Source organism: Pristis pectinata, chromosome 23 (assembly GCF_009764475.1).
Source record: "Pristis pectinata isolate sPriPec2 chromosome 23, sPriPec2.1.pri, whole genome shotgun sequence".
Lineage (NCBI taxonomy): Eukaryota > Metazoa > Chordata > Chondrichthyes > Rhinopristiformes > Pristidae > Pristis > Pristis pectinata.
Genome location: NC_067427.1, coordinates 14,033,006 through 14,060,406, shown reverse-complemented (window position 1 = coordinate 14,060,406; position 27,401 = coordinate 14,033,006). Strand labels below are relative to the sequence as shown.

General features: G+C 41.8%; 1 protein-coding gene across 2 annotated transcripts; it reads right to left on the bottom strand.

Annotated features, from left to right (window-relative positions):
• Positions 1 to 2,153: 2,153 nt before the first annotated feature.
• On the bottom strand, positions 2,154 to 27,401 carry st6galnac6 (ST6 (alpha-N-acetyl-neuraminyl-2,3-beta-galactosyl-1,3)-N-acetylgalactosaminide alpha-2,6-sialyltransferase 6). 2 transcript variants are annotated; one of them, XM_052037088.1, is made up of 6 exons: positions 27,167 to 27,401; positions 11,636 to 11,711; positions 9,963 to 10,151; positions 7,046 to 7,452; positions 5,762 to 5,869; positions 2,154 to 3,394 (listed from the first exon to the last, which is right to left on the bottom strand). In XM_052037088.1, exons 2-6 carry the CDS (start codon positions 11,645 to 11,647, stop codon positions 3,211 to 3,213), a joined length of 900 nt encoding a protein of 299 aa, XP_051893048.1. In that variant the 5' UTR covers positions 11,648 to 11,711; positions 27,167 to 27,401; the 3' UTR covers positions 2,154 to 3,210. The 2 variants fall into 2 exon arrangements, with proteins under 2 accessions (XP_051893048.1, XP_051893050.1); XM_052037090.1 differs by having other exon boundaries at positions 27,116 to 27,179.

Below are 27,401 nucleotides of genomic sequence, written 5' to 3'. Positions count from 1 at the left end.
CTTCTTGTCTTACTCCATAGGAATTACTTCTTCCCACCTGGAGTCTCTTCTTTCTCCTATTGTACAGTCTCTTTCCCCTTGCATCTGTGATTCCCTCTGTCACTTTAGGACTTGTTCCCACCTGGCTCATTTTCACCACAGGCATCCAATCCTTTGACATAACAGGATGGCTCTTCATTTACTCGTTGAACAGGAGCTCACCAAAACCCCTTCACCACCACTCTGTTGCAGCTGGATAAAGTTGTTCTTGATGCAGGGTTTTGCCCCAAAGCATTGACAATTCCTTCCTCCCCACAGTTGCTGCTTGACCCGACAAGTTCCTCCAGCAGATTGTTTGTTGCTCACATTGATCAACTTTTCCTTCAGCTCCACTACTTGACCTGAAGACTTTCTCTTTCAGCATTTTCTGTTTTTACAATGTTGCAATAGATCGTTAAAACATAATTTTCAAAAAAAATCTCACAGTTACCAATTCTTATTTAAAAAGTAAGGAAGCAAACAAAATGCAAAGTGGTCAAATGTGAGAACATTTAATGCAGCTGCAATCATTCCTGTTCTGGAGTCTTACCAGAGTTGTGTTATTCCAAGCCTAATCCGTTTGTGTGCTCTGAAAACCTTCAAACTGAAGACACCAAGTCTGTGTTCATTGTATCTTCTACTGCTTCAATGTCCTGATTATGCTCAAACCTGTCTGCTCCAACTTGCAAAGTATTGAAAGCCACTTGTAGATTTTATATTCCTTTCCATCTTAAAGCCTGTGTTGGAAAGACTTAGATCTCAAAGGTTGCCACAGGTAGTGGATGGGAGGTTTCTAGCTTGACTTTCCAAATCAAGCAACTGCATTCCTTAGGAAACAGTCAGTCAGTCTTAGAAAATTTTTTTTTTTATAAATGGTATTGACAATAGGCATCCACACAAGGTACAAATGACTGAGGCAAATGGTCATTGAACTGCTTATACATGAAATCCCATCACTTTATCTGCTTCGCTTTCCATTATTTCCAAGAATTTTTGTATCTGCTACCCAAGATCTTCTCTTGCTAGAATAACAAAACAACAATTTATCTGGTAAAAATTATCATAATTAGAAATGCAATCTAGGCAAGAGTAGGCAGAAAGGTACCTGGAGCTATAACAAAGCACACATGATCACACAGCATGGGAAATGCAGTCCCTCTGGGAGACAATTGAAAGCTCTCTCGGGCAAATTCAGTCAGTCTGGAGAATCCCATGTTATCTGCATTTGGGCATGAAACCACCTCAAGCAAGGATATAGCGGATGGTAGGTACAAGTCTGTGACTAATGCTGGGTACAAGCCCACTGAACTGCGTTCACAATGGCGAGTCCACAGCACAAAACTGTACAGTGATTGGTCAATGGCAGTGTCAGTAAGAGAAGGATGAATGACATTCTAAATGTCCCACTGGTGCAATAGAGAGTGCTCTTTGGAGTTTGGATTAAGGCACACTATTTAGGGAGAATACAGGAAGTTTTCTATACATTCAGTCTACAGTACAACTGGAACACACAGAAAGCTGGAGGAACTCAGTGGGTCAGGCAGCATTAATGGAAGGAAATGGACAGTCAACCAGATCCTTCATCTGGTCCAGACAAAGGGTCTTGGCCATTTCCCTCCATGGATGCTGCCTGACCTGCTGAGTTCCTCCAGCTTTGTGTGTTGTTCCAGATTCCAGCATCTGCAGCCTTTTATATCTACGGTACAACTGATCTGGAAAAAGATACAAAGAGACAACTGTGCGCATAATAAAAATGCAACTGCAATGACAAACAAAACAATTACAAATAAAGTAATAGGAGCAAGAAAAAAAACATTTCTATCAATTCAAAAAAAGGAAACCATTTTCATTGGACTGCCAGAACTTAACAAAACTCAATCATACAACAGGTCAGTTTAGATCTTCCACCAGACCCAAAATTGGACAAAGGTTTTTGAGCAGAAGGGAATGTGGTCAAATAATGGTTACAAAGTTTAAGATAATAAACTAATTCTTAATTTTTTTCTGACTTAAAGGACTGATCTTACATCTTAAAGGTCTGTCCAATCAAAAGTCAGATAAGATGGGAACAAAGCAATTCAGGGCTATGCTCAAATCCAACTTCCCCCCCCCCCCCCCCAAAAAAAAATAAGGGGTCTCTCGATTACTACAAAGCCAACAAGCAGACATTGTTTTCAGCAAGTACCCATCAAAATACAGGCAGGAATGGGAAAGGTCAGGACAGGCAACAACACTTGAACCCATTGGCCTGGCTTAATGGAAAATGTCCATTTCGATCATAAAACAGTCCAGAAAAATGAACTCAAAATGTGCGTTTTAGATATGCTGGATCTGGATTCCATTTGGATTATGCCGAGTGGCAGCATTTATCAGATTGAATCTGGTCGACAGAAATGAAGTTTCTCACTAATCTACATGGAGAGTATACTTCCCACTTTGAATGTTAGTGAAAACCCAACCCAAGTATAAAACAGATGATGTTGTTGTGTTTGGCTTATCCCTAAACCACTGTAGGGGATCTTATGTATCAGTAAACCCTGGAGGTCTTGGCATCCAGATGAAGTAGCAACTCCAAACTCATCTCCCAGTTCACCACAAACCAACACCAATAGCCACAGAATATTTGAATTATGTTATAATACAACTCTGTGCCTCTTATACAGGTTTCTTCCAGATGGAATCTTCAACACCAATGAAGAACAGATTGATTACTTGGGAATTGTTATTGGAAATGAAGAATTAGAGGTTGAAGCAACATTACACAGGCCTTGTCTGAGAGAAAGTTCATTCACCATTCTGCAGAGTCACTGTGTGGTTCCAAGTTACCGGAGGTGTCACTGGAATAAAGTGGGAGCTCATATTGCATTGTGCAAATTAGGTCACAGACCAGATGGGGAGTGGCGCGACCAATCTGATCTGCAGAAGTAGATTATACAGCACTGCAGTGTCATCAGGTCAAACATCTCTACTTCACTCCAGCTGTAAGCCCGATGCCCTCGACTGCCATCACTCCTTCCAAGCCATCCACACCAATACTTACGACCCTGTGATCCCTACCATTCCCCCAAATATGGCCAGCATGGGTTGTTGGCTCCAGTTTGCATCGATCCCAGAGTGGCTGTGTTTCTAAGCTACGTACACAGAGTTCAGGAAATGCAGGGGTGACAGGGCTTCAAGAGTACCAGGTGTGGGTCACCAGCTGGGGTGTGAGAAGATGATGTTGTACAGCTTTGCCCACTGAGCAAACACGTCCTTCTCTGTGATGAAGCGATGGTGATTCCCCCTCTTGGCCTGTTCATTCCCAATGAACGTCATGCACTCATCTGGACCTTTCGGCTCATAATAATGATAGGGCATTCGCTTGTGCTGAGGCTTCCTGTTTTAAGAAGAAATCACATTAGTTTCATCAATAGGTAAAATGGTTCAATGCTTATGCATTTGTAGCAAGTGTCTGTCAATAGAAACAGGAGCCAAGAGTTTTGAAACTCTTCTCCCCACTCTTGAACACATCATTCCATGGGTCTAGGTCTCTTTTATTAAGTAGTCATGCACAAGTCCAGGAAGAGTATATTGCTGGCTACTATTCCATGGATAGTGACACAGCAAATCCCGATCCACCCTGGATTCATTCCCCGTGTGCTTTTATATAGGGGTGCAGCTGGCAGGAACACAGCATGAATTATTTTCCCTTCCTCAAGCACAGTTCAGTTCTGGTCGCCTCATTATAGAAAGGATGTGGAAGCTTTAGAGAGGGTGCAGAGGAGATTTACCAGGATGTTGCCTGGATTGGAGAGCATGTCTTATGCGGATAGGTTGAGCGAGCTAGGACTTTTCTCTTTGGAGAGGAGGAGGATGAGAGGTGACTTGATAGAGGTGTACAAGATGATAAGAGGCATAGATCGAGTGGACAGTCAGAGACTTTTTCCCCAGTGTGACAATGGCTAACATGAGGGGATATAATTTTAAGGAGATTGGAGGAAGGTATAAGGGGGATGTCAGGGGTAATTCTATTTATTTATTTTACACAGAGAGTGGTGGGTGTGTGGAACACACTGCCAGCAGAGGTCGTGGGAGCAGATACATTAGGGACATTTAAGAGACTCTTAGATAGACACATGAATGATAGCAATATAGGGGGCTATGTGGGAGGGAAGGGTTAGATAGATCTTAGAGCAGGATAAAATGTCAGCACAACATTGTGGGCCGAAGGGCCTGTACTGTGCTGTAATGTTCTATGTTTACAGTAGCTCCGGGCTTCAGCTGAGAACATCAACCAATGCAGATCGAAGAGGGAACCTGGGCCACCTGCCCAGTTTCCACTTGCCGTTCCTGCCCAGTACAGGATACAGGTTGGAAGCTTCTCTACAAGACAACATTCATCTGGGAAAGACTGGGTTAGAACATCACAAGGGCAGCTTCACGCTACCAGCTCATGGGGTTGTCCACTGTTGTTGTCCCCTGAATTTGGTGATAACAAACTGCAGTACTTGTCGGCAAAGCTCAAGTCAAGTTAACAACATTCAGTAGAACAGGCAGCATCTGTGGAAAAGGAAACAGAGGACAATATTTAACTGCTTCTCCTTCCACAGATGCTGCCAGAGCTGCTAAATGTTTCCAGTATTTCTGTTTTATTTTAGATTTCCAGCTTCTGCGGTTTTTTTAAAAAATCTTTCAGTCCAGTTCAGCTCCAGCAATAATACTATTTACAATTCAGGCGCCACACCATGGGAACAATGTGAAGATCTTGGAGAAGATGCACAGAAAATTGGCTCAACTGATACTACGGATGAGGTACTTCAGCTAATGCAGTGAATGTGGAGAAGCGAGAACTATTCTCCTTGGAGAAGATCAAGTGATTAGATAGGGGTGTTAATAGTAAATGAGGATCATTTCCCCACCCTCCAGAGACAGAAGGCTCAGTGACCAGATATTTAAAGGGTATTTAACAGAAAAACCAGAGGCAATATTAGGAAAAAAATGTTTACATAGCAAGTTGTTATGATTGGAAATGCACCACCTGATTAAATTAGCTTCCATACCTAATGATATACAAACAGGGAAGGATATATATCCTACTTGGTGGGGAAAAAAACAACTGGGCTGTGAGGAATGAATGATGGAAATGGGATTAATTGGAAAGTTCTTTCAAAAAGGTTAATAGTAGAGGTACAGTAGGTCAAATAGCTAGAATGCATCATTCTTCAAGCATCAGATGCTTGTTACAGCATTTGAAATGTCTTAGTTCAGTTCTTAGTTTCATAAATCATGCCCTTTATCATTGACCCAGAGCAACAAGTAGTGCAACACGAGAATAACGATTTGTGACCAATTAGAGGAATCACTTAACAGAAAGCACTATTGAAGGGGAGAAATGCCAGAAATAGGTCTCTGTGTTTGTCTGCAATTACATACAAAATGCCACCAGGCTGTCATCCTACAAAGGAATAGCACATCGCCTACAAAGAGCTGTGGAGAACAATATCTGAGGATTTTGATTTAAAATTAATGGGTAACAACAGGTTGATAAACATTTGAAAAAAGATGTTAGGTCTCCGATGTTCACAGCTTTAAAAGAACAAGTGAAAAGAACACTTTTCATATTACTGAATGGGGGGATATCTCAGCCTCTCTCCTACGAGGTACTGCAGGAACCGTTGTCACATTAGAGTCCCACTCGTTCTCTCCACCCCAGCCCGAGGCTGGTCTCTGCTCTGGTGTAGCAGCTCTGAAGATAAGCACATACCTGCAGTGACTGGGAGGGACCATTCCATACACATGGACACTGTCGCAGAGTTCGATGGCAATCACCATGGTAAACCAGCCTGTGCTCAGCCAGGAATGCGATTTCTTTCTTCAAAGTCAAATAAGAAAGAAAATCAAGTCCCATCAATTATGGGATCCACATAATAGAACAGAAACAGAACAGGCCATTCAGCTTGAAGTCTACGCAAGTGCTTATATCCCACACCAACCTAACTCAGCAAGTCAAACCCACATTCACTGATGAAGTGGTATGAACTCTGTTCACCTAGGTCTAGACTTGCAAGAGATATTTGAAAAAGATCCACACAAAAAGATTCCCGAATAAGCTCAGTGCCACAGGGATTCAGGATTAAGCTCAAAAATGGACAAGAAAATGATTGAAGAAAATGACAATGATCACATGCACAAGGTGTTTTGTTTGGTTAACACAGCACCAGGTAAGTTGCCATGCATGGATTGGCACAGGAATCGCTATTGTGGCGGCACATAGGAAACTCACAAATCCTGATTAGAAAGATGACTGGCACAATGGGATTCATTTCATGCACAATTTAACTTTCCTCTGCTCACTGTTTTGCTGAAGGTAAATCTTCCTTTTTTCACAAGGTGTTGCTGTGGTTTCTACATGAGCTGTTTGGCAAGTCAGTTTGCTTCTATAAGAGACAATTGCAATGCCACCTTATCTCTAAACCACCAGGTGGTACAGTGACCCTCAGTGGCTGACAGTGGTGTTAATGCCAATTAATGTTAACACCATTTAATTTATATCAGGCACCCAATGTAAACAGGTCACCATTATAAAAGCAAAGAGACTTCAGTAGAATGCAGATCAAATTACATGACGAGTTGGCAAAACACGCAGGTAGGAAGAACAACAGGAGCTGACATACAATGCACATTAGAAAATTAATGTGTTCAACAATGAGAAAATTGGTTTATTATTGTCATATGTACCGAGGTACAGTGAAAACCAGTTTTGCATGCATGAACTGAAACAGATTTGGATTAAGTTAAGAGAAACAGCAGGGCAGTTTGGGGAGGAAGAGTGGTCACTGGTTGTGCAAATTCACAACCACAATCAAATGACCTGTTGGTTTGCAGACACTGGGCAGCAGAGACTGTCCGGGCAAACACAAAGAATAGGCACAGACACAATGGAACTAGGAACAGGGCACGAGAATCAGTAATGGAAAGAAGGCGTTGTGAAGGGAATTTACAAGTCAAAGATTCCTTTCAACGTGTTGCGTTTACATTGTTACCATACCTGTCTCGCCCAGTTTCCCTCTGAAATAAATCATCAAGCTGCTGCATTCTCTTAGGAGCAACAATGTATGTGGAGACGTTTGGGAATGCTGAGCCCACTCGGTGAATCAGTCTGTAGGTGCTGCCTCTTCTGTTCTGCATTTTTTGAGGAGGCCCCCAGAAGATAAAGACCATTTCCTGGCTTCTGTTAAGGAACTCCTGGGGTTTCCTCATCACCCGGTAAACACTGGAGTGGGCGACAACCCGCAGGGTCGTTTTACTCCCGACATCCCTCTCGTATCCGGTAGTAGGTGCATCATTCATACGGATGGTGCACTCAGTCTCGTCGATCTCTGACCCAACCTCACTGCCCAGTAAGTGGCTGGAACTTGTGATAAGTGCGCACAATCTGCAGTGGAGCTTCATTGTCTAAAACAGAGCAATAGAGCAATACTGGTGTCAAAGTGACAATCATTAGCGTGGCTGCCTCTCTAAGTGACATCACGTAGAAGGAGAGTGGATTAACATTTGAATGGGGGGGGCCGAATAGAAAGAGAGAGAAGAAATTGACTTTATTTTCCGATTATGGGCCTTGGGTCATTTGTTCTGTATTTACTGCCTCTCCCTGGAGATTACATAGCAATTAAACTAGTGGGGGGCGAGGTGGGGAGGATGGATCAGAGAATGAGGAAGATATGTTTAATTATGATGCTTCACTGTCAGGTGTAGGGACTGAGTTTGATGGACTGGATGGACCCTGGAGATCAGTGTACGCTGTGGTAGAGAGACTCATCTCCTATTCCAGCCTATAATCAGCTAGTTCGCCTCAGAATCATACAGAACAGGAAGGCTTCTTCAGTCCATCTTACCTGTGCCAGCTCTTTGAAACCATCCTAGCCATTGGTCCTACTCTCTTGCTTCACCACCCTCCCCCCCCCCCCCCACCCCACCAACTCTTTACATCCTCCAGGTGTCCATCTAATTCCCTTTTGAAGATTACTATTAAATCTGGTTTCACCATGCCAACAAGCAGCACGTTCCAGTTCATAAACAGCAACACAAAGCAATTTATCTTCATCTCCTCTGTGGTTTTACCACTAATGATCTCAAACCCCTTGCTGCTCTGACCATTGTAAACGGTGTTAAATTATGTGTGAAAAGGAGGATTAGTCATCATTTGTGATTTTTGCTCCAGGTGGTTATGTGACTGGAAAGCGCCCATCAGACGAGGACGGAATGAGGTCCTCACCATCAACCTGTCACAGGCTGACTGCAGAATTCCAGGTACCCTTTGAACTATATTTAAGATAGACTTCTGCAAGAGTGAAAATGAGAAACACATTTTCAATAAGAATTATTCATCTGGTAAAACAGTTAAGCCAGTTACCAAATGAGTAAGTGATGTTCCGACACACTAAACTTCCTTAAGACACCAGTTCATTCTTACTTAATGTGTTAATTATTTTTCTGAAGTAATAGAGCTCGGTCACGCTAAGTCAACACCAGTTCATTTATTTAAAAATTGTCAAACAGCCAGATTTTGCCTCAGCTCTCGGTTTATCACTGAATTACACAGATGCTTTCTGACCTGCTGCTGCTCCTGATGGCCAATAGTGCACGGACGCCCAGATTTGAGTTGCCAGATCTGTTCCAAATCTATCCCATAATGTGAATGTTAAACGCAACATGTTGAAAGATGTCCACAGTGCAAAGATGGGATTTGATCTCCACAAGGACTTTGCAGTGATCACTTCTACCAGTGCTATCACTGATAGATCTATTTGGTCACAGATAGACTGGCAAGGACAAGATCATGAAGGTTTATCCCTCATGTTGGTTCATACACTGCCTGCCACAGAAGGAATCCTTCTTGCCCATATTTAACCTTTCTATGAGACTTCATGGGATCTGGAGTCAAATCGAGGACATGAAGAACAGTCCCTCCCACCCTCTGTGGGTACGGCCTGTCAGCACACATTGCTTTTAACGCATCATTTTGTGAGTACAGCTCTGTCAGGTTGTGGCTCAAGTAGTCTGTGGGACAATGCTCCCAGTTTAAATAGCTGTATCCAGAAGTTTACAAGAGGGACTTTGCAAGTTCAACTGAGTGGAGACTGACTTTGTCATGTCCAAATTCAGTGCCTGGACCCCAATGGAAATAGCCCTCCAGTTCCAAAACACCTAACAACCTTTTTTCCCCTATCACTGGCAAATTTTATCTAGAACAGGTCCACTCTTCCTTGGATTGCATTGCCTTTTACTTTTTGACCAGTCTGTCTCATGGGACCTCGTCAAAAACTTGCTAAAATGCAGACCACATCAAAGACACAGCCCTCAACAATCCTTCTTGTTTCTTCCTGAAAAAGAATTCAATCAGATTAGTCAGACATAACCTCCTCTTGTATACATGCTGAATGTCGTTGAACCCATGAACACTACCTTGTTATTCGTTTTTTTTGCACTATTTACTAATTTTTGGAATTTATAGTAATTTTTATGTCTTTGCACTATACTGCTGCTGCAGAAGAACAAATTTCACATCATCTAAGTCAGTGACAATAAATCTGATTCTGATTAATCTGTGCCTTTATAAAGGAAGTTTGGATTATGCCACAAAATTCAAATAATTTGTTCATCACTAAAGTTAAGTTAACTGGCCTGCAATTACTTTGTTTTTGTTTATTCTTTCCTTTTTAAACTGCAATACAATATTATCAGTTCTCCACTCCACTCATACTAGTCCTGTAGCCAGAGGGGCTTGGAAAATGACAGTCATAGCTTTTACTATCCTAGCAATAGATTCACTTTCAAAGATGTTAAACACCTTCTCATGAAGGTTTTCCCATAGGTTGTCAGGTTGGGAGTGCATATTATAGAGTACCTTGTTTATACGTTGAAAGATTTCACAAAAATCTCAAAGGGTGGAGAAGCTTCCTCACCTTGTTTCCTGAAACTGGAAGGTAACCATCTTTTGTAACCCATTTCTTTAAACTTGATGGTGCGTGACTCAGAACATTGTAGACAAAATGCCCTTTATAATTTATGGAGTCATTGCCACTGCCGGAATTATAGATAATCAGGAGAGTGGCCAATATGAAGATCACTATAGCAATCACAAATCTCTCAGCCTGCAAAGAAATTACAAGAAGAAATGAGTTTGACAAGATGTGTAGGATTCTGGGTTAACAGACGACACGAGCACCAATTTTTCAATACAATAGCTATTCAAGTAACGAGTTGGTGCAAATGTTTTGGAGGAAATAAAGATAGAGCCTGCACCCATCTCAAATTACCTAATTTTTCTTTACACAGAAGATTAAGGCTAGCAATGTTAATGGAATACAAAATGTTAGAACCAAAATAACAACCTCAGCATTGTATTTTAATTTCAAAGATCCACATATCTTATGATTCATACATCTATAAAACTGCAAAGTATAACAATTTCCATTTATAATCTGTATTTACATGGTGCCCCCTCAATGTCCCTGGAGCAGTAAATCTGACACCAAGCCACAAAGGAGAAAAGTTAGGCTTTAATCAGAGGTTTAAAGGAACATTTTAAAGCAGCAGAGAGGAAGAAATGTTAAGAGGTTATAAGGTCTAAAATTGCTGAAGACATGATCACCGACGGTGGTGGGTTTAAGAACTGAGCACATTCAATGTTCCAGAATTGGAATAGAGCAGAGATCTGGGAGGGCATTAGGGCTACAGGAGTTACAGGGGTGCAAGGGGGTGGAGGATAAGGGTGGTGTATGGATGTATTTGAAAATAAGGAAGAGGAAATGTAAAGCAAAGATAGTCCAGGAGACAACATAGATCATGGAGAACATGGGCGAATGGTAACAAAATGTGAAACAGTTTTGTTGGGCAAGAGAAACCTTGGAATGTTAATGCTAAAACCTGTGGAGAACACAGGAAGGTTAAGAACACAGTTTATCGAGGATAATAGGAACCTGTCAAGTCATGGAATTCAAAAGCAAGGGAATTATGTGGAACCTATTTAAAGCACTAAGTCAGCACCAGGTGAATCATTGTGGCCAATTCTAGACACCAAAATGATGCAAGTTCACGAAAGTGTCAGAGATAGTTGAAGAGTGTTTTACTGGTCGTGGGGATGGTGTTACAGTTACATGGTGAGAGTGGAGAACCAGGAGTTTTACTCTTAAAACAAGAGCAGCTAAGCTATGATTTGTTAGAGGTGTTTAAAATGAGAAGTTTAAGTAGAATAGATAAATATAAAAAGTGTTCCCATGACTCAAGGATTAACTGCCAGCAGACAAAGACAGAAGAGGATTGTCAAAAGAGCAAGATATTCCGATTTTTCTTTTAAAAATGCAATGAATGATTAGGAATTGGAATGCACTCCATGATACAAACTTAATAGCAGCTTTTTCCAAAGGGAAACTGAATAATAGTTGGAGGGAAAAAGTAGAAAATGTGAGGTAATGAGGATAATTGGATTGCTCTTCTAAAAGAGCTGGCATAGATTTGATAGCCAAAACGTCACCTTATGTGCTATATGTTACAATTCCACACTAGTTAACATAATGGATTGAGGGCAGCTTTGTTTCTAGAGCAGTTGCTGTTATAGAAACAGTAAACAGCTCACCGTATTTTTCATGTCGTTTGAGGCCGTTAGCAGCAGCACTACACCTGTGAATGTTGCATCCTCACGTCAAACATGCCTGGAATGAAATAAAACAAGATCTAAACTCGCAAGATAGAAATTGAAAAAAAACTCTGGGCAATCTTGACTGAATCAAGCAATCAGAAAGACACAAGAACTAAAAATGCTGGAAACACTCAGCAGCATCTGTGGAAAGAGAAACAGTTAACATTTTGAGTCCAATATCCTTCTTCAGAAACAGAAGCCAGGTTGGGTTTAAGTTATGGAGAGGGTGGGGGAAAGAGACCAATCAGTCCAAGTGACAAGGTGAGGCCAGGTTGCCATGGAGAGAAGCCATAAACAAGGTCATCTGGTCAATGGGTAAATGGGGACAGTGAGGGACAGAGAACCTAGACAAATGAATTGTTAGACCTGGAGATGATGTTATCCGGAAGGTTCTTCAGAAGTCAAGCATGAGGCGTAAATCTTATGGTTACAGCTGTTTTATTAGATGTTCATCAAAGTACAGGTCAAGCAGCGTCAGCTTATAACAGCAAGGCAAGTAAAACGTAGTAACGAAGAACTTGTCCTTCTGCAAACCAGTCTAAACTATTCAGAGATAAGGGTCTTCTGTACGGCAGTCAGTGGAAAAGTACTGTGTTACACTGCCATGACATTTTAGTCTAACAAAGAAAATACAAAAATACAGAGCCAACTATACTACAAGTTACTAAAAGTTTACAGACAAACAGGTGATTATACAACATACAAGCAAGCGTAAATAAATTTCCTAACATGGTCCAGTTCCCTAACTGTAAGGAACTGCAGCTGGATGCACCTCGTGCAGATGTAGCTATCAGGGAGACTGGAGGTCTCCCAGAACTCCCACATCTTTCAAGATGAACACACCACTGACCCTGGAGCCATTCTAACTACTCTAGCTTGGCACAAAAGGAAATAAAATCAAAGAAAGAAAGAAACTTGCCAGAGACCTACCTTAGCCTCCACCTCCTCTCGCCGAAGCTTCTTGAGCCAAAGCCTCAAGTGCTCCACTCTAACCCTGGCCCACGCCAACAATGGCTGCTCTGCTTATACCCACCTTCCTTTTATTCGCTGCTGTTAATTAGCCAATCAACTAGTAACAATTTGCAAATGTACCTCTTTTACACTCTTGCAAGGTGAAACTCACAGGCACAGAGACTCGCCTCTTTTCAAAGGTCCCACTCCAAATCTCACTCCAACTCCGCAAGGTGAAACTCACAAGTGCACACACACACTCACCTCTTTTCAAAGCTCCCGCTCCAAATGGATGTTTCTTCAGTTACTGTTTGTGGTGGAACATTTCATATTCCAGCTACTCTCTGTTAAGTAGACCATCACTTTCAGATGTTAAAAGAGGGAAGATTTTATAACCATTTAATTCTATCAAGAGGGCACTCTAAATTATTTTCCAACCTCTCCAGTTCTTTATTATTTATTCTGTTTTCACCATCACGCACATCTTAACTTGTAAAAATCTCAAGGATGTCCAGAAGGCCACCCATCATCATTTTTCAGTATTAAAGTATCCAACCTCAAGCCCTTCTCCTCAGTGGCCCACTATTCTTGACGATGTCCTGGTCTACCTGTACTGTAACATTTTTGCGCTTTCACCACTTCCATCCCTCACTTGGATGTTAGATAATACTGCACCCAAACTGCACAGCGTCCCTTGTGGAAAATCTCAGGGACGTTTTTTTTCCTGAAGTGGAACAAATTGTGTGGGTGTTAATTGGAGCATCACTTAAGGTGTTAAAAGAGTGAAGATTTTATAAAAGCTTTGGTATAAAATATACCTTAGAGACATTTATACAGTCAGAAGAATTTCATTGCCCAAACATTTATAAAGAAAAGATTCTTGCTGAAAATACAAAGAAATTACATACTCCCAAAACATCCAGCAATGTCATTTATAAACAAGGAGTCACATAATGTCTTCATGGGTACGTTGAGATACAATGCAGTAAAATAAAAATACTATATGTAGTATCTGCGTACTATATACACGTCCAAGGAGAGTGGTTTATTTTCCAAGACAGCATGCTTAAGCAAGTTCAGACTTTAAACTGTTGGAACAGACTGACCTTGACAACAAGTGCATGCGTGCGCACACACACACAGTTTTCCTTTTAAAAAAAACACACAAATAAAATTAACAGTAACGTATCAACATACACATCTAATGAACAAAAACTAAAAACCTAGTTTAATAGCCAATTTTCAACTCAAAGCTGAACTTAAAGAAGGTACTGTTTCTCTATCAAACTTGCTTGAATTCTCTATTTCACTTACTGAAATCTCCACTGAATCCAACTAACTCAGGCGCAACTATCACGAACCCATTAGTCCCCATTAGTTCATTTATATGATTATTGTGGATTTGATCAGTAAATTTCAAGCAAATATCTCTTGTTGTACAAACTTCTATCATGGTTCCTAACCCTCAGAATGAGATCACTTTGCAAGTTTGGCCAAGAACATGATCATACCCATTTTGCTTGAAACTTTGTTCCGTCTCTGCCGTCGAGAGTGACTTTTTGACTCAATTGCTTCTTTCGGAACTCCACAAACCAAATTTAGTTGCCGACATGCTAGAGCCTTTTTCAATCTTCATCCTGAGTTCTGCAGACATGTACCCTCTGGTGTTATGCCAGGTTATTTAGCACTTCAAAAATTTGGTCAAGTGATTTTTCATGCTCAGTTTTGAAGCTCTTCTTTGGCTGCTACATTTGAAGTTTGATTATTTGAAGGAATGAGAGCATGGTTGATAGCATTCCATTGGATAATGTTTGTGAACAGAGAAGGCTGAAACTGAGGCCAATCATCAGAAACAAGTTGTTCAGGCAAGCCACGTCATGCACATGTGTAATATATTCAGTAGTGGCACATGAACCCATGTGTTTCACTTCAGTTCACTTTGAGCAAAAATCAATCAGTACCAGGGAATTATAATTTCCTTTCCAGAAAAGTCTACATGTGCTTTCTGAAAAGGCCATGTAAGCCAAGAATATGACTGCAAGAGAGTGTTTGCTGGCTTGTTCCAAATACAATATTTACCAATGTCTTTGATCACCAATGATTCACGTGCACTGTCCAAACAGACCCAGTAATCTAAGCTTATGCATTGTTCCGACTATTCTTGCGCTCGGTATGAATTTTGGCCAAAATCTTGTCTTTCAAGGTAACAGATATTACTATTCAAAAACTCAACTTGACAACTCGTGGTGTTGACTGTGGAATGATTTCAGCTCTATACCATTGGTCAAATTCCATCTATCCTTTGGAGATCCATTCAGACACCCTTTTCAACACTGAGTCTTTTTGGGTCTGATAAAAGATCAATGATCTAAAATGTTATCTGTTCTCAGCAGTACATTCAGTTTTGTAGCCTCAGCATTACCACTCTCAGCTGTGTGGGCTGCAGGTGTACCAGCTGCTTGTGGGGGAGGAAATTCTCATATTCTTGGATCCATTTCCACCAACATGGAAATTTTACATCAATTTCAAATGTCAGTCTTTTATCCCCAGCAGCATTGACTGCACTTGTTTATCCATCAGTCCACACTCGAACCTATCACTCGGTACATGATCTAAAAAGGCATCAAAACTGCAAAGCAGGGAGGAATTCTTCGATGAAAGCAACGTTCTTGCTAATTGTTTAACCCTGCTTCTGCCCCTTGTCACAAACTTATAGTTTTCAGCTGTTTCTAATGGCTTTGGATTAATGCAAACTTTCAGGTTTTGTCCAGTATCTTTAAGCATGACAAACATGTACCAAACACTGGATGATACAAGATTTGTCAGCATCCCATATGGTTCTGTCTCAAACCTCCATCAGGAATATTGCCTCCTCTTACGTTCAAATATCGCTTCATTTTGAACTCATGATATTGCATTCTCCTTGTACCTTCACAATATTGTTCACTTTACAAAAAGGTAGTTTTGCTCAATATACAAGCAGAAAAATTTGAGTTCAATTATACGTGTCGTGACTCTTGAGTAACCAGCTGGGACAGACATGTTGTCCCTTGGTAAATGTGGTGCATGTGATAGTCCAAGTGATAAGCCAGTCACTGTGGCTTGCTCTGCTATGAAGTCTTGCAGATCTTGGACAAATGTGATTCCATGCAAATGACTGCAGGAATACACCATTAAAAATAAGTTGGAGTACCAAAACTTGCCAAATGACAGTGAACACCCCAAAGGAAAATGACAATCATCCTCATCACCAACTTGTAACTTTATCACATGCACTGTGACCCAGCACAGACATTAAATATTATCTTGCAAGGCACTTAGACAGACAGGTGAACAAGCAGGGAATAGACGGATATAGATCATGGGCAGGCAGATGGGATTATTTAGATAGGCATTGTGATGGGCTCAGACATGGTGAGCCAAAAGGACCTGTTCCTGTGCTGTACTATGTAACACACAAACTATTCATATGTTAAGCCTTTAAGCTGTTGGTATTGACTTACAAAGCAGGCACACCACACGACTCTCCTATTCAATCAGGGTAACAATATGAACTCACACATATACTGTATACACAAGAGAATGTTCATGTTTAACATACACTACAAGTACATGGCTGAAGCTGCATTTTCCCAGCCTTACACAAGCAGCTACAGCAAGGAGTTCACAGTGATGGAATCAGAATAAACAATCAAGCTGAAAACATGCCCAAGCAGGGTTGCAAAAACCTCGAGAACACTTGTGGGCTCATGCAGATTCATGCTGCCCTTGCATGCATGTACTGCTTCTGATAGGTCTTCTGAGGCCATGTACATTTCAATTGTTCAAATACACCGTTACTTCTGCAAAGCTGTGGTTAATTCACAGTGACCAACAAATGTTTCAAATGGCCTATCTGGATAACGATTAAAGTTCTACTTAATTATTCGATATTGGGACTGAGAGTAAACACTCGCTGTTGGCAAACAACATCCAACCTGCAGCAACAGCATGGAGTCAGTTTTAGAGAAGTGCTCTAAAAGGTCAAATTTGAAACATTCACATCCAGCTACAGAATTCCACAAATCTCAAGGCAAGGTCCACAATGGAAAACCTGTGAAAAGTCACCTTGGTGCTAAGCAGTGCTAAACAATTATATCTGTAACGTTGCATCTGCCTTCCCCTCCCACCCTCCCACCAATGCCCACCCTGCCTCAGTTCACCAATCCCCACACCAGCAATAAGGAATATCACAGACATACCTCAAGTCTGCAGAGGCAATTATATTTTGTTCACAGGGCAATGTAGTAGCATTGACAGGCTTCACGAGTGAACAACATTGCCAGGAAAAATAATTGTGTTAGATGCTGGAAGCTCTGATCCTTTGCGATTCAAAATGCCCAAGTTGTTGGAAGGGCCACTGACAGGGTTGGCATTCGTCTAAATCCCACCTCCACATGACCTCAGAATAAATCAAACTAATAAAAACCATAACTGGCAACATGCATAAAATTAAGATGATTTAATTTTTTTTGAAAGAAAGGCTAATTCTGCTCTTCGTAGTCAGATTTGGCCACACTGCATTTGGACACTGACTTTAGGATCTTGGAGAACTTGTGATCTACCACAAATACCATTCCCTCTGCAAAGACAGGAGAGCAGAGTTACTGCTTCTATCAGGAAAAAATCTTCCACTAAGATCGGAACAGACGTGCCCACAACTGGGCCATTCCTGAGCAGAGGCAACAGCACCATCTTTTGATCTATTGAGAGCTGACTGAAGGAGACGTGCATCTTAACTTTCATTTTGTGCAATCATCTAAAAGTTTTTAAACAGATCCAGAGTGACTATAAATATGTGTAAAGAGTTAATTTAAACAGCAGTTGTGACGGCTGATAAGCCCAAGTGCAAGATCTCTGATAGCACTGCCAATCACAAGCTGAGACGCCGTGCATCTCACCACAGGGCTGGGTGCTGTGATACCAGTTACAACTACTCCTGGCATAACTGAGTGGCCCAGGAGCAGATGACTGCCAGACTCAAGACAATGGTAAAAAAATCAGCAAATTACAGCAAATCGTGCAGTAACGAAACTACCATACAGCTCAGGAGGAAGCCCCATTTCTTTCTGGCATAGGAGGCCACTGCCTATAGAGTCTATGTTGGCTCACACAACAATTCTACTCCATCACTAATTTTCCCTTTAATCTATTCCCAACCCCGTCCCCAGATTCTACCACTCACTTACACACTAGGGGTAATTTATAGTGACCAATTAATTTACAGTGACCAATTAACCTACCAATCCACACACTTTTTTGGAATGTGGGAGGTAACAAGAGCACCCGGAGGAAAACCATACGGTCACAGGGAGAACATGCAAACTCCACACAGTCGGCATCAGAGGTCAGGATAGAGCCCAGGTCACTGGAGCCGAGAGGCAGCAGATCTACTAACTGTGCCCCCCTTATGAACCTTGCAGGCTATGCATCATCCTGTATTTCAAGTTTCAAACTAGTCACAGAATCATAAATTGTGGAATCACACACAGCAGAAGGACTTTCAGCCCACCAAGTCACCCAGAGTCTGAGCCACAATCTCTTACAATCCTGAACTTACCTCCCACTTTCCCCATCCTCTTTCCAATTTTCTGTGGAAAGTTATTATTCAACCTTCTTTCAGACAGTGTGTACCAGCCCACACCAACTTGCTGTGGAAAATAAATCCTCATCTTCCCTCTAGTAATTATCTGAAAAGTGTGCTTGCCAATTATTGGCCTATGTACCATTGGAAACAATTAATCCCTCTAACAAAAGCCCTCACAATATTATGTAATTTCAGTGCAGTATTGCTTCTAACATCTCTACCGCTCAAGACTAAAAACATGAAGATCACCAAGATAAACTACTATGGTAAAATTAGAAAGACTGGAAAAACAACAAAACTATTTATGTAGCGGAAAATAACATGTCCTGTGGCGAGAGTCACTCACAGTTTATGACTTCATTAGAGCAACATCATCCGATTAACAACTCTGTAAATTGCTCCCTGGAATCCAGCATCTTCTTTAGATTTTGCTACCAACACAGCAGTTCTGCAATTCAGCATTTACGATCTGTCCCACTCTCATCAGAGTCAGCTACACAACTGGAACAAAGGCTGGACAATAACAAACTGAATGCAAATAAATATATACAGGGAGTACCTATAAAACTAGATGGAGGCACCCTCATATGTGTAAGCATGAAGCTGAAACAAAACCATGCTCCGAGATGGTCCAGAGAATGGAACTGTAATGTTATCTAATGGCCCAAGAAAGTCCACAGATCCATTTAGTGCAGCAATCAATATCCTGATTTAGCCATTCCCGAGTTAATGCATGTTTTTCTGTGAAAGTGTATGAAAATGAAATAGCCTGTTCACAGCCTTGATATTACAAAGAATTCCGAGGATAGTCTCAGACCACACAATGGAACCACCAGTATGACTGCCAAATTTCACCTGTATCTTGTTGCCTAACTCAGTCTCTGCCTCATTTCCTCTGTTGCTGAAACTCCGATCCATATCTTTGTTGTCTGTAGATGTGACTATTTAACATCTGCAAACTTGTTTTACCCTCCAACAGCTCAAGGTCATTCAAGACTCTGCCACCCATGTCCTATCCTGCACTAAGTCCCAATAAACCATCATGTCGACCTTCACAGACTCTCAGTAAAACAATGCTTATTTAAAAACTTTTAGAACTGCCAGCTTTGTTTTCGAATCTCATTATGGACTGACTCCTCAGTATCTGTAATCTCCTCCAACTCTGTAACCCTCCAAGGCACCTGCTTCCCTCCAATGTTTGGCTCATCCAAAAAATAAATTGCTCCACCATTGGTGGCTACCGCTTCAGCTGCTAAGGCTCTAAGTTCTGGATTTTCCTCTCTAAATCTATCACCCTTTGCTACTTCAAGATAACCTGTAAAGCCTGGCTCTTTGACCAACCTTTTGAATTATCTATCCCACTTTCTGATGTGGCCTGATGTTAGATTTTGTTTTGATTACACTCCTATGAAATACCTTGAGGAGTCCTTACAGAGGCAGGGTGGGATACATGGAAGAGTCTTTGCTTCAGTCATACTCAAGCCCCATCCCTCAACTCTCTTTCTGGTATATTGACAACTGAATTGGCGGGGCTTCCTGCACTTGAAAATGTCATTACATATGCTATCCATCTCCATCTTACTCTCACCTTCACATGGTCCATCTTTGACTCTTCCCCTCCCTGGATCACTCATCTCTGTTACAGGGGATATGCCAGCCACAGACATTCATTGCTAGTCAACATACTCCAACAGCTACCTTGACCACGTTTTCTCCGTCCCTGCTTCCTGCAAAGACTCCCTTCCATTCTCTCAGTCCCTCTGCCTGTCGTACTTGTTCCAATGACTAGACATTCCATATAGGTGGTTCTGAGCTGCTTTCCTTTTTCCTGAGTAGCGATATCCCCTCTGCCATAGTTGGCAGAGCCTTTGACTGTATCTCATCTGTTTCCTGCACCTCTGCTCTCAATCCCTCTCCTCCTGGCAGAGCACGTAAAGAGTTCCCTTAGTCCTCATCTTCTACCCCACCAACATGAACATAGTGGGCTGGCGGGCCCATTTCTGTGCTGTACAATTCTATGATTCACAACCTTCTGAGAAAAAGAATCTCATGTCTTAAATGGGCAACCCCTTATTTTTAAAAGAGTGATCCTTTATTCAAATTTCTCTCACAAGAGAAGATATCCTCCCCTCATCCACCCTATCAAGACAACTCAGGATCTTGTATGTTCAATCAAGGCTCCACTCACTCTTCCAAATCCAGCAGATACAAACCTAGCCTATCCAATGTTTCCTCATAAGACAATCCAACCATTCCAGTATCAGTGTGGTAAACCTCCTGCTTCCAATGCATTTACATCCTCTCTTAAATAGGTAGGCCAATACTGTCCAATGTGGGCTCACCAACACCCTTCACAACTGCAGCATTACCTCACTATTTATTCTTATGTTTAATGTCACTCAAAATAAATGATAATATTCTGTTATCTTGCTTAATTACTTGCTTTGCCAGCCTTTTGCACCTTACAGCTCTACCATCACTCACTGTTTAGATAAAATGCTTCTCTTATTTTGTTCCTGCCATAGTGGAGAATTTCCCACATTATACTCCACTTCCCAGATCTTTGCTCACTCACCATATTCCTCTGTAGTCAACTTATTCTTTTTCACAACTTACTTTCCTACCTACCTTTGCATCATCAGCAAATTTGGGAATCATAACTTCAATCCCTTCATCCAGGTCATTAATATAAACTATAAAATGTTAAGGTCCAGCACCGATCCTGTACCAAACCCTCTCCTACCCCCACAAAACACCCTGCCAACCTGAAAAGGAACCATTTATGCCAACTTTGTTTTCAGCTAGCCAGCCAATTTTCTATCCATACGAATATATTTAGACCCCCCACCCGCCTCATGAACTTTTATTTTCCATAATAACCATTGATGAACACTTTATCACTTTACTACTGGCTACTCTTCTTCTTCATGTCGCTTCTTCAAAGAACAAGTTGGTTAAACAATTTCCTTTTCACAAAACCATTCTGACTTTACCTTGAATTTTTCTACGTGCACTGTTAAACATCTTTATTAATACCTTCTAATGTTTCCCTATCATAGATAAAAGCTAACTGGTCTGTCATTTCTTCCTTTCTGTCTCCTTCCTTTTTTTTAAATAAAGGAGTTACATTTGCTAGTTTCCAATCTGATGGAACCTTCCCCAACTATATAATTTTGGAAAATGAAAGTCAACCAATTAACTTTCTCACTGATTACTTCTTTTAAGACCTTTGGAAGAAATCCATCAGGGCCTGGAGACTTCTTAGCCAACAGGTCCAATAATTTGCTCAGTACTACTTCCAAGCATTGTAATTTTTCAGACTTCCTTCCTCTCTTCCAATCCCAATTTACAGCTATTTCTGGGGCGTTACTTATATCCTCTATAGTGAAGACTGATGCAAAACACTTGTTCAATTCATCTGCCATCTCCTATTCTCCATTATTAATTCTGCAGAGTCACTTTCTCAAGCACTAACATTAACTTTGTTAACTCTTTTTTTAAAAACATTTCTAGCTAGCTTTATCTCTTACTCCAATTTCCTTCCTTATTAATCTTTTAGTCATTCTTTGCTGTTGTTTTTAATGTTCTGCCCAATCTTCTGACCTGACATCCACCTTTGGTCCATTACACTGCCAAACCTAATGAATAACAAACATCTTTAACTACTTTAGTTCGCAGATGGTGGGTCCTCCCCATGGAATTTTTCTTTCTTGTTGGAATGCATGCATGATGTGTATTCTGAAAGATCGCTTTAAATGCCTGCCAGTGCTTCTCAACTGACTGATCCCTTAACCTAACTTGTCAGTTCACTTTAGTTAGCTCTGCCTTCATATCCTTCAAAATGTTTTTAACTAAGTTTAAAATACTAGCCTTGAACTCATTCTTCTCTCCCTTAAGCTGAATGTAAAATTACAACCTCTGCTACCCAGGAACACCATCATGATGAGGTCTTTACTTCTTTTCTTCTTAGACAGTCTTTCAGGATAGAGGATGATTCCCACTCTGGTTTTGTGGGTTCTGAGGTGTCTAATGAGACCAATGTGGGACCTGCAGATACTTTCACAGATGGGGCAGGAGGTGGGTTGTTGAAGAGGTGGTTTTCTCCTTCAGCTGCTTCCGCAGGGCTTCTGTGTGCTCCTCCTCCATGGCTTTGAGATTCTCACTAGCAACTCAAATGCTTGTTCTCTACTTTAGGATTGGTGGAACTGTGTAGTTGATGATCAGCGCAGACACGATGGGTCGAATGGCCTGTTTCCATGCTGTCTCTCTCTTTGAACTTCAGCAGTCATGGGACTAGGGTCCCCAGGAGTCAGTGAGATGTCACATTTCTCCAAGGAAGTTTTAAACATCTCCTTGAATCTCAAAAGCAGGATCTGGAACTTTAAGTAGCTTATCGCGTTTTGGGAAAAGGCAATATCCGGAGATAAATGGAATACATTTCAGCTCTGGTATGACTGGTACACCATATCCCAATTCTCCTCTGACCCAGATTAATTTAAATACTAATTGATTTGGGAAGAGGGATGCTTTGCAAAATTCACAATATATGTGTGTACGTATGTATGTATATATATGTATACACACACACACACACACACAGATTACACAAAACACTACTACAGAAAGATGTGTTCTTATTCACCCCACAGGTAGTTGAGAGTCAGCACACAACTGAAGCCTTATACAACTCTCTGACAAGGGAAGCAAGCCGATCAGTGAGTTTGAGAGACCATGCAGGTGAAAGACCCAGACCATTTTAACCCATGGGCCTCATCATCCTGGCTCCAGTGAGACTTCTGCTCCAGATACAGGCAGCTGAGAGGGGGTTCCTGGTGGCAGGAAGACACTGCCAAGGTGCTGGGGAATGGTACTTGGCACAATCAGAGAAGGGCAGAGGCAGAGGCAACCTGTGATAACCTCAGAACATCCAGAAGAGCAAAACCTCACCCACCAAGAAACCATGGCAAGTTTAAAATCACAACACCTTGCTGGTTTTCTTTTCCATTACAGGTTCTGCTGATTTAATTAGGATCAAAACCTATGCATGGTCAAAATTACATCAAAGTCCAACAGAAGTCACTGCATCCTGCCAGGGTTTTGCACACCTTTCAAAACTCAAGAGCCAGTTAGCACAGAGCACAAATGGGGAGATGAGTACTCTGCTTCTACTTACACAGCTCACATGCTCAGTCTCATCAGGCACAGGCAGAGGCCAAGCCAGGGCTAATTATCTACTGAACACGTGAAAGTGCAGTAGATGGTTGGTCTGACAGTGGTGCTATATTTTGGTTACACTGCTGAGCAGTCACAGTGCCTAATAATGAACACTAGGACAGTGGACCAGTACAGTGCTCAGTTACTTGTATTCTCCCCACGCCTCAGACAAGGTCCCCTTTCATCCTGCTTGGATAAATAAGACCGAATCCTGTCCGGATTAAAGCCCAGTACCTTTTATGACCATCAACTGACTGATTGCCAAAATAGCGTGGCTGGGGGGTGGGGGTGGGGTGGGGGGGAGAATAAACAATTATTTACTAAATGCAAACTAACAAGGAAACTATTGCTTCCAGTGCTTCACTAGTTCAGTGTTCATGCTGAATAACAGTTGGGTTCCTGACACTTTTACCTTGATGGTAAGTTCTTCTGTACTCAAGCACTATTATATTGAAGGTCTCTCCTGAGATTATACTTATTCATATAAAACAGACATCTTTCCTTTGGGTAGACAGTTTGTCAGCACCAACATCAGCAAAGCAGATCCTCCCCATTTCTCACTTCTTCACTCACATCCTAAATCAGGTAAAAGATAAAATCATTTCAATGCATCCCAGAGTCCCGATGTGTTTCCCAATCCCAGCCACTGAATGAATCAGTCCCACCTGCTGCTCCCTGGATACAGAAACCTCAAGCTCTCTGCTGACTGGCTGAGAGCGAGAGTGATGACCAACTTATTCAATGGTACTATATCTGTTTAGTAAGATGCTGCTTTGAGCTTTTGAACTCCCTAGATATCAGGCGAGTTCTGCAAATTTAATTATCATGCATGCCTTCAATCCTGGCATCCGTGCTTTGGACAAATTAAACTAGATTGGATCAAATCAGAACCTGGTTAGGCTATAGTGCAACAATCTTCATCCCCAATTCCACATCAATGCCCCGACCCACTTTTAGAACAAACAAATTACTTCAGAAAATCTTACAAAATTAATAGAACTTGACTTATCTCAATTAGTGTCAAAATATGGAATCTAAATTAAAAATTGCAAGGTCCAGAAGGTTAGAGCCCATCGGATCCAAAATTGGTTTGGTGAAAGGAGGCTGAGGGTGGTGGTGGTGGAGGGCTTCTTTTCTGTGACCAGTGGTGTACCTCAAGGATCAGGGCTGGACCCAGTTGTATGTGATGTACATTAATGACTTGGATGTGAATGTATGAAGTATGATAACTAAGTCTGCAGATGAAACAAAAATTGGAGGTGTTGTAGATAGGGAAGAAGGTTTTTTTTTTAAAAGGCTACAGGATGAAATTGATCATCTGGAAAGTTGGATGGAGCAATGGCAAATGGAATCTTGCCAAGTGCGAGATGATACATTTTGGGAGGGCAAAGAAGGGTAGGCTGTACACAGTAAATGGTAGGGCCCTAGGGAGTGTTGATGAACGAAGGGACTCTGGGATACCGGTCCAAAGATCCCTGAAAGTGGCAGCAAAAGTGGCAAGCTGGCGAGGAAGGCATTTGGGATACTTGCCTTCATTGGCCTTGACATAAAAGAGCTGGAATGTTATGTTACAGCTGTATAAAACGTTGGTTGAGCCACACCTAGAGAACTGTGCGTACTTCTGATCACCACGCTATTGGAAGGATGTGACTGCGCAGGAGACAGCACAGAGAAGATTCACCAGCACGTTACCCAGATTGGGGCATTATGGTTACGAGAGCAGACTGGGTTTGTTTTCCCTGGAGTAAAGGAGGCTGAGGGGTGGCCAGATAGAGGTATATAAAATTATAACGGGATAGATAGGGCAGATAGAATATTTTTCCCCACAACGAGAGTGTCTAAGACAAGGGGTCACAGAATTAAAGTGAGAGTTAGGAGGGGATCAGAGTGGGAATTTTTCCTACATAGAGTGTGCTTAGAGTCTGGAATATGCCACCTGATGAGGTGATGGAGGCAGATACTCTCACAACATTTCAACATCTAGACAAGTACTTGAATCACCACGGCATAGAAAGGTACGGACCTAATGCAGGTAAATGGAGTTAGGATAAATAGGTGGCATGGACATGGTGGGCCAGAAGGCTTCTTTCTGTCCTGTATATCTCACATCTCTCAATTTTGGAAGATTGCAACCAGTGCATCCACCATCTCTTGCAGGCACTTTGTTAGTACACTAGGAGTCAGGGCATCAGGTCCCAGGTACTTCTCTTGTTTGTCCAATGGGAATCATTAAGGAATTTGAAAACAAGGATGAGAATCTTAAGATCATGGTATTGCTGGATCAAATTCAGTTTAGGTCAACAAACTTTGGGGCCAGGCAAAAAACAGGATTTCTTGTGTATAAAGATACAGGTTGCATTGTTTTGGGAGATTCTTTCTCTAGGCTTCATTAGCAAAAAGAGGTGAATTGGTCTTTTATCTCATTAATGTTTATGGGGTGTTGCAGCAATGAATACACAACAACATAGTTCATGAGAACATAGGAAAATATGCATAAGCATGAGTAGGCCACTCAGCCCCCCAACCTTGCCCCTCCATTCAATACAATCACACCTGACCTACTCCAGGCCTCAACTGCTCTTCACTGCCAGGCAATTCACTGGAAGGCAATTTGAGATTTTAAGACATGAGGTGATGCATTTTCAATGCAAAGTTTCCTGGAATGATAGTTAATTTAAACCGTTTCTACAAATCGTTTGCTTACCCTGGTTAATAACCATGTTTCTGAGCAAAAGCAATGGGGGCACAATGCCAAAGCTTGTTCTGGAATCACTGCCCACGAGATGATTATATTTTACATGCAGAAGCCATTTATTATGAGCTTGATATGAAAGTTCTTTCCTCCTCCTCAAGGTTCACACTTTAACTCATTCATCCCCACGACCATTAAATGTTGAACTCATGTTCAAATTGAAGAACAAACAAAACTACTGATGCAGGATATCTAAAATGAAAACAGAAAATACGGGAAATACTCAGCAAGTCAGGCAGCATCTCTGGTGAGAGAAATTGAAATAAACCCCCTGCCAAGTGGGGAAAACCTAGAAAACGTAACTGAAAATCAAGAAACTGCAGAAACTTAAAATCTGAGATAAAGTTCTGCTGAAAGGGTCTTGAACCCGAAAGGTTAACTCTGTTTCTCTTTCAGCAGACATTTCCCAACTTGCTGAATGTTTCCAGCATTTTGTTTTTAAATTGGAAAACAGGATAAAGCAGGGTTGGGGGTGGAGAGAACAAAGAAAACGTCAGTGATCAGACAGAGAACAAGAGAGTCTGAATAAAGCAAACGGTGGTACCACCCTCACCAACATTCCCCTTGGAAGCAAATGTACAGGAGAGGACAGCACAAAGTTAACAAAATTGGTAAATAAAGAGGCAAACCAAAACCAATGTCAATTTTACTTCACCATTTAGTCAATATTAACCCCTAAGGCAAAGAACTACGGTTATTTTCTTTTGCCTAGTCTATTAACATCATTTTATGTTATGTTATGTTGAGATAACATAACCCACCTCCCGCGATCCTCCTCCCCTCCAAAAGCCCAACTCGGTGGACAGTGGGCAGCTCCCACCTGAAAACCAAAAACTCAACTCAACGCTCGCCCTCCCTTCAAAATACGGCGCACCATGTCAATGTGGGCAAGCTGCTGCCTGAGCCGCCCGCCTCTGCTGCTCACCCTGCCGTCCATGGCGAGCGGATCAGCTGTGTTCCCTCAGCTGCAGCCGGGCTGTGCTCTCGCCGGTAGCCGGCGCGCAACCGCGTGGTTCCTGTATCCATTCACCAGCCCCCGCTGCATCCCTCTCCTCTCCTCTCCTCTCCTCTCCAGCCAATGACTCACGGAGCTTCCTCCGACCCCCGGGCCGCAGAAAGCGACTCACACCACCGCACAGCCGCACTTCTCTCGCTCCCGT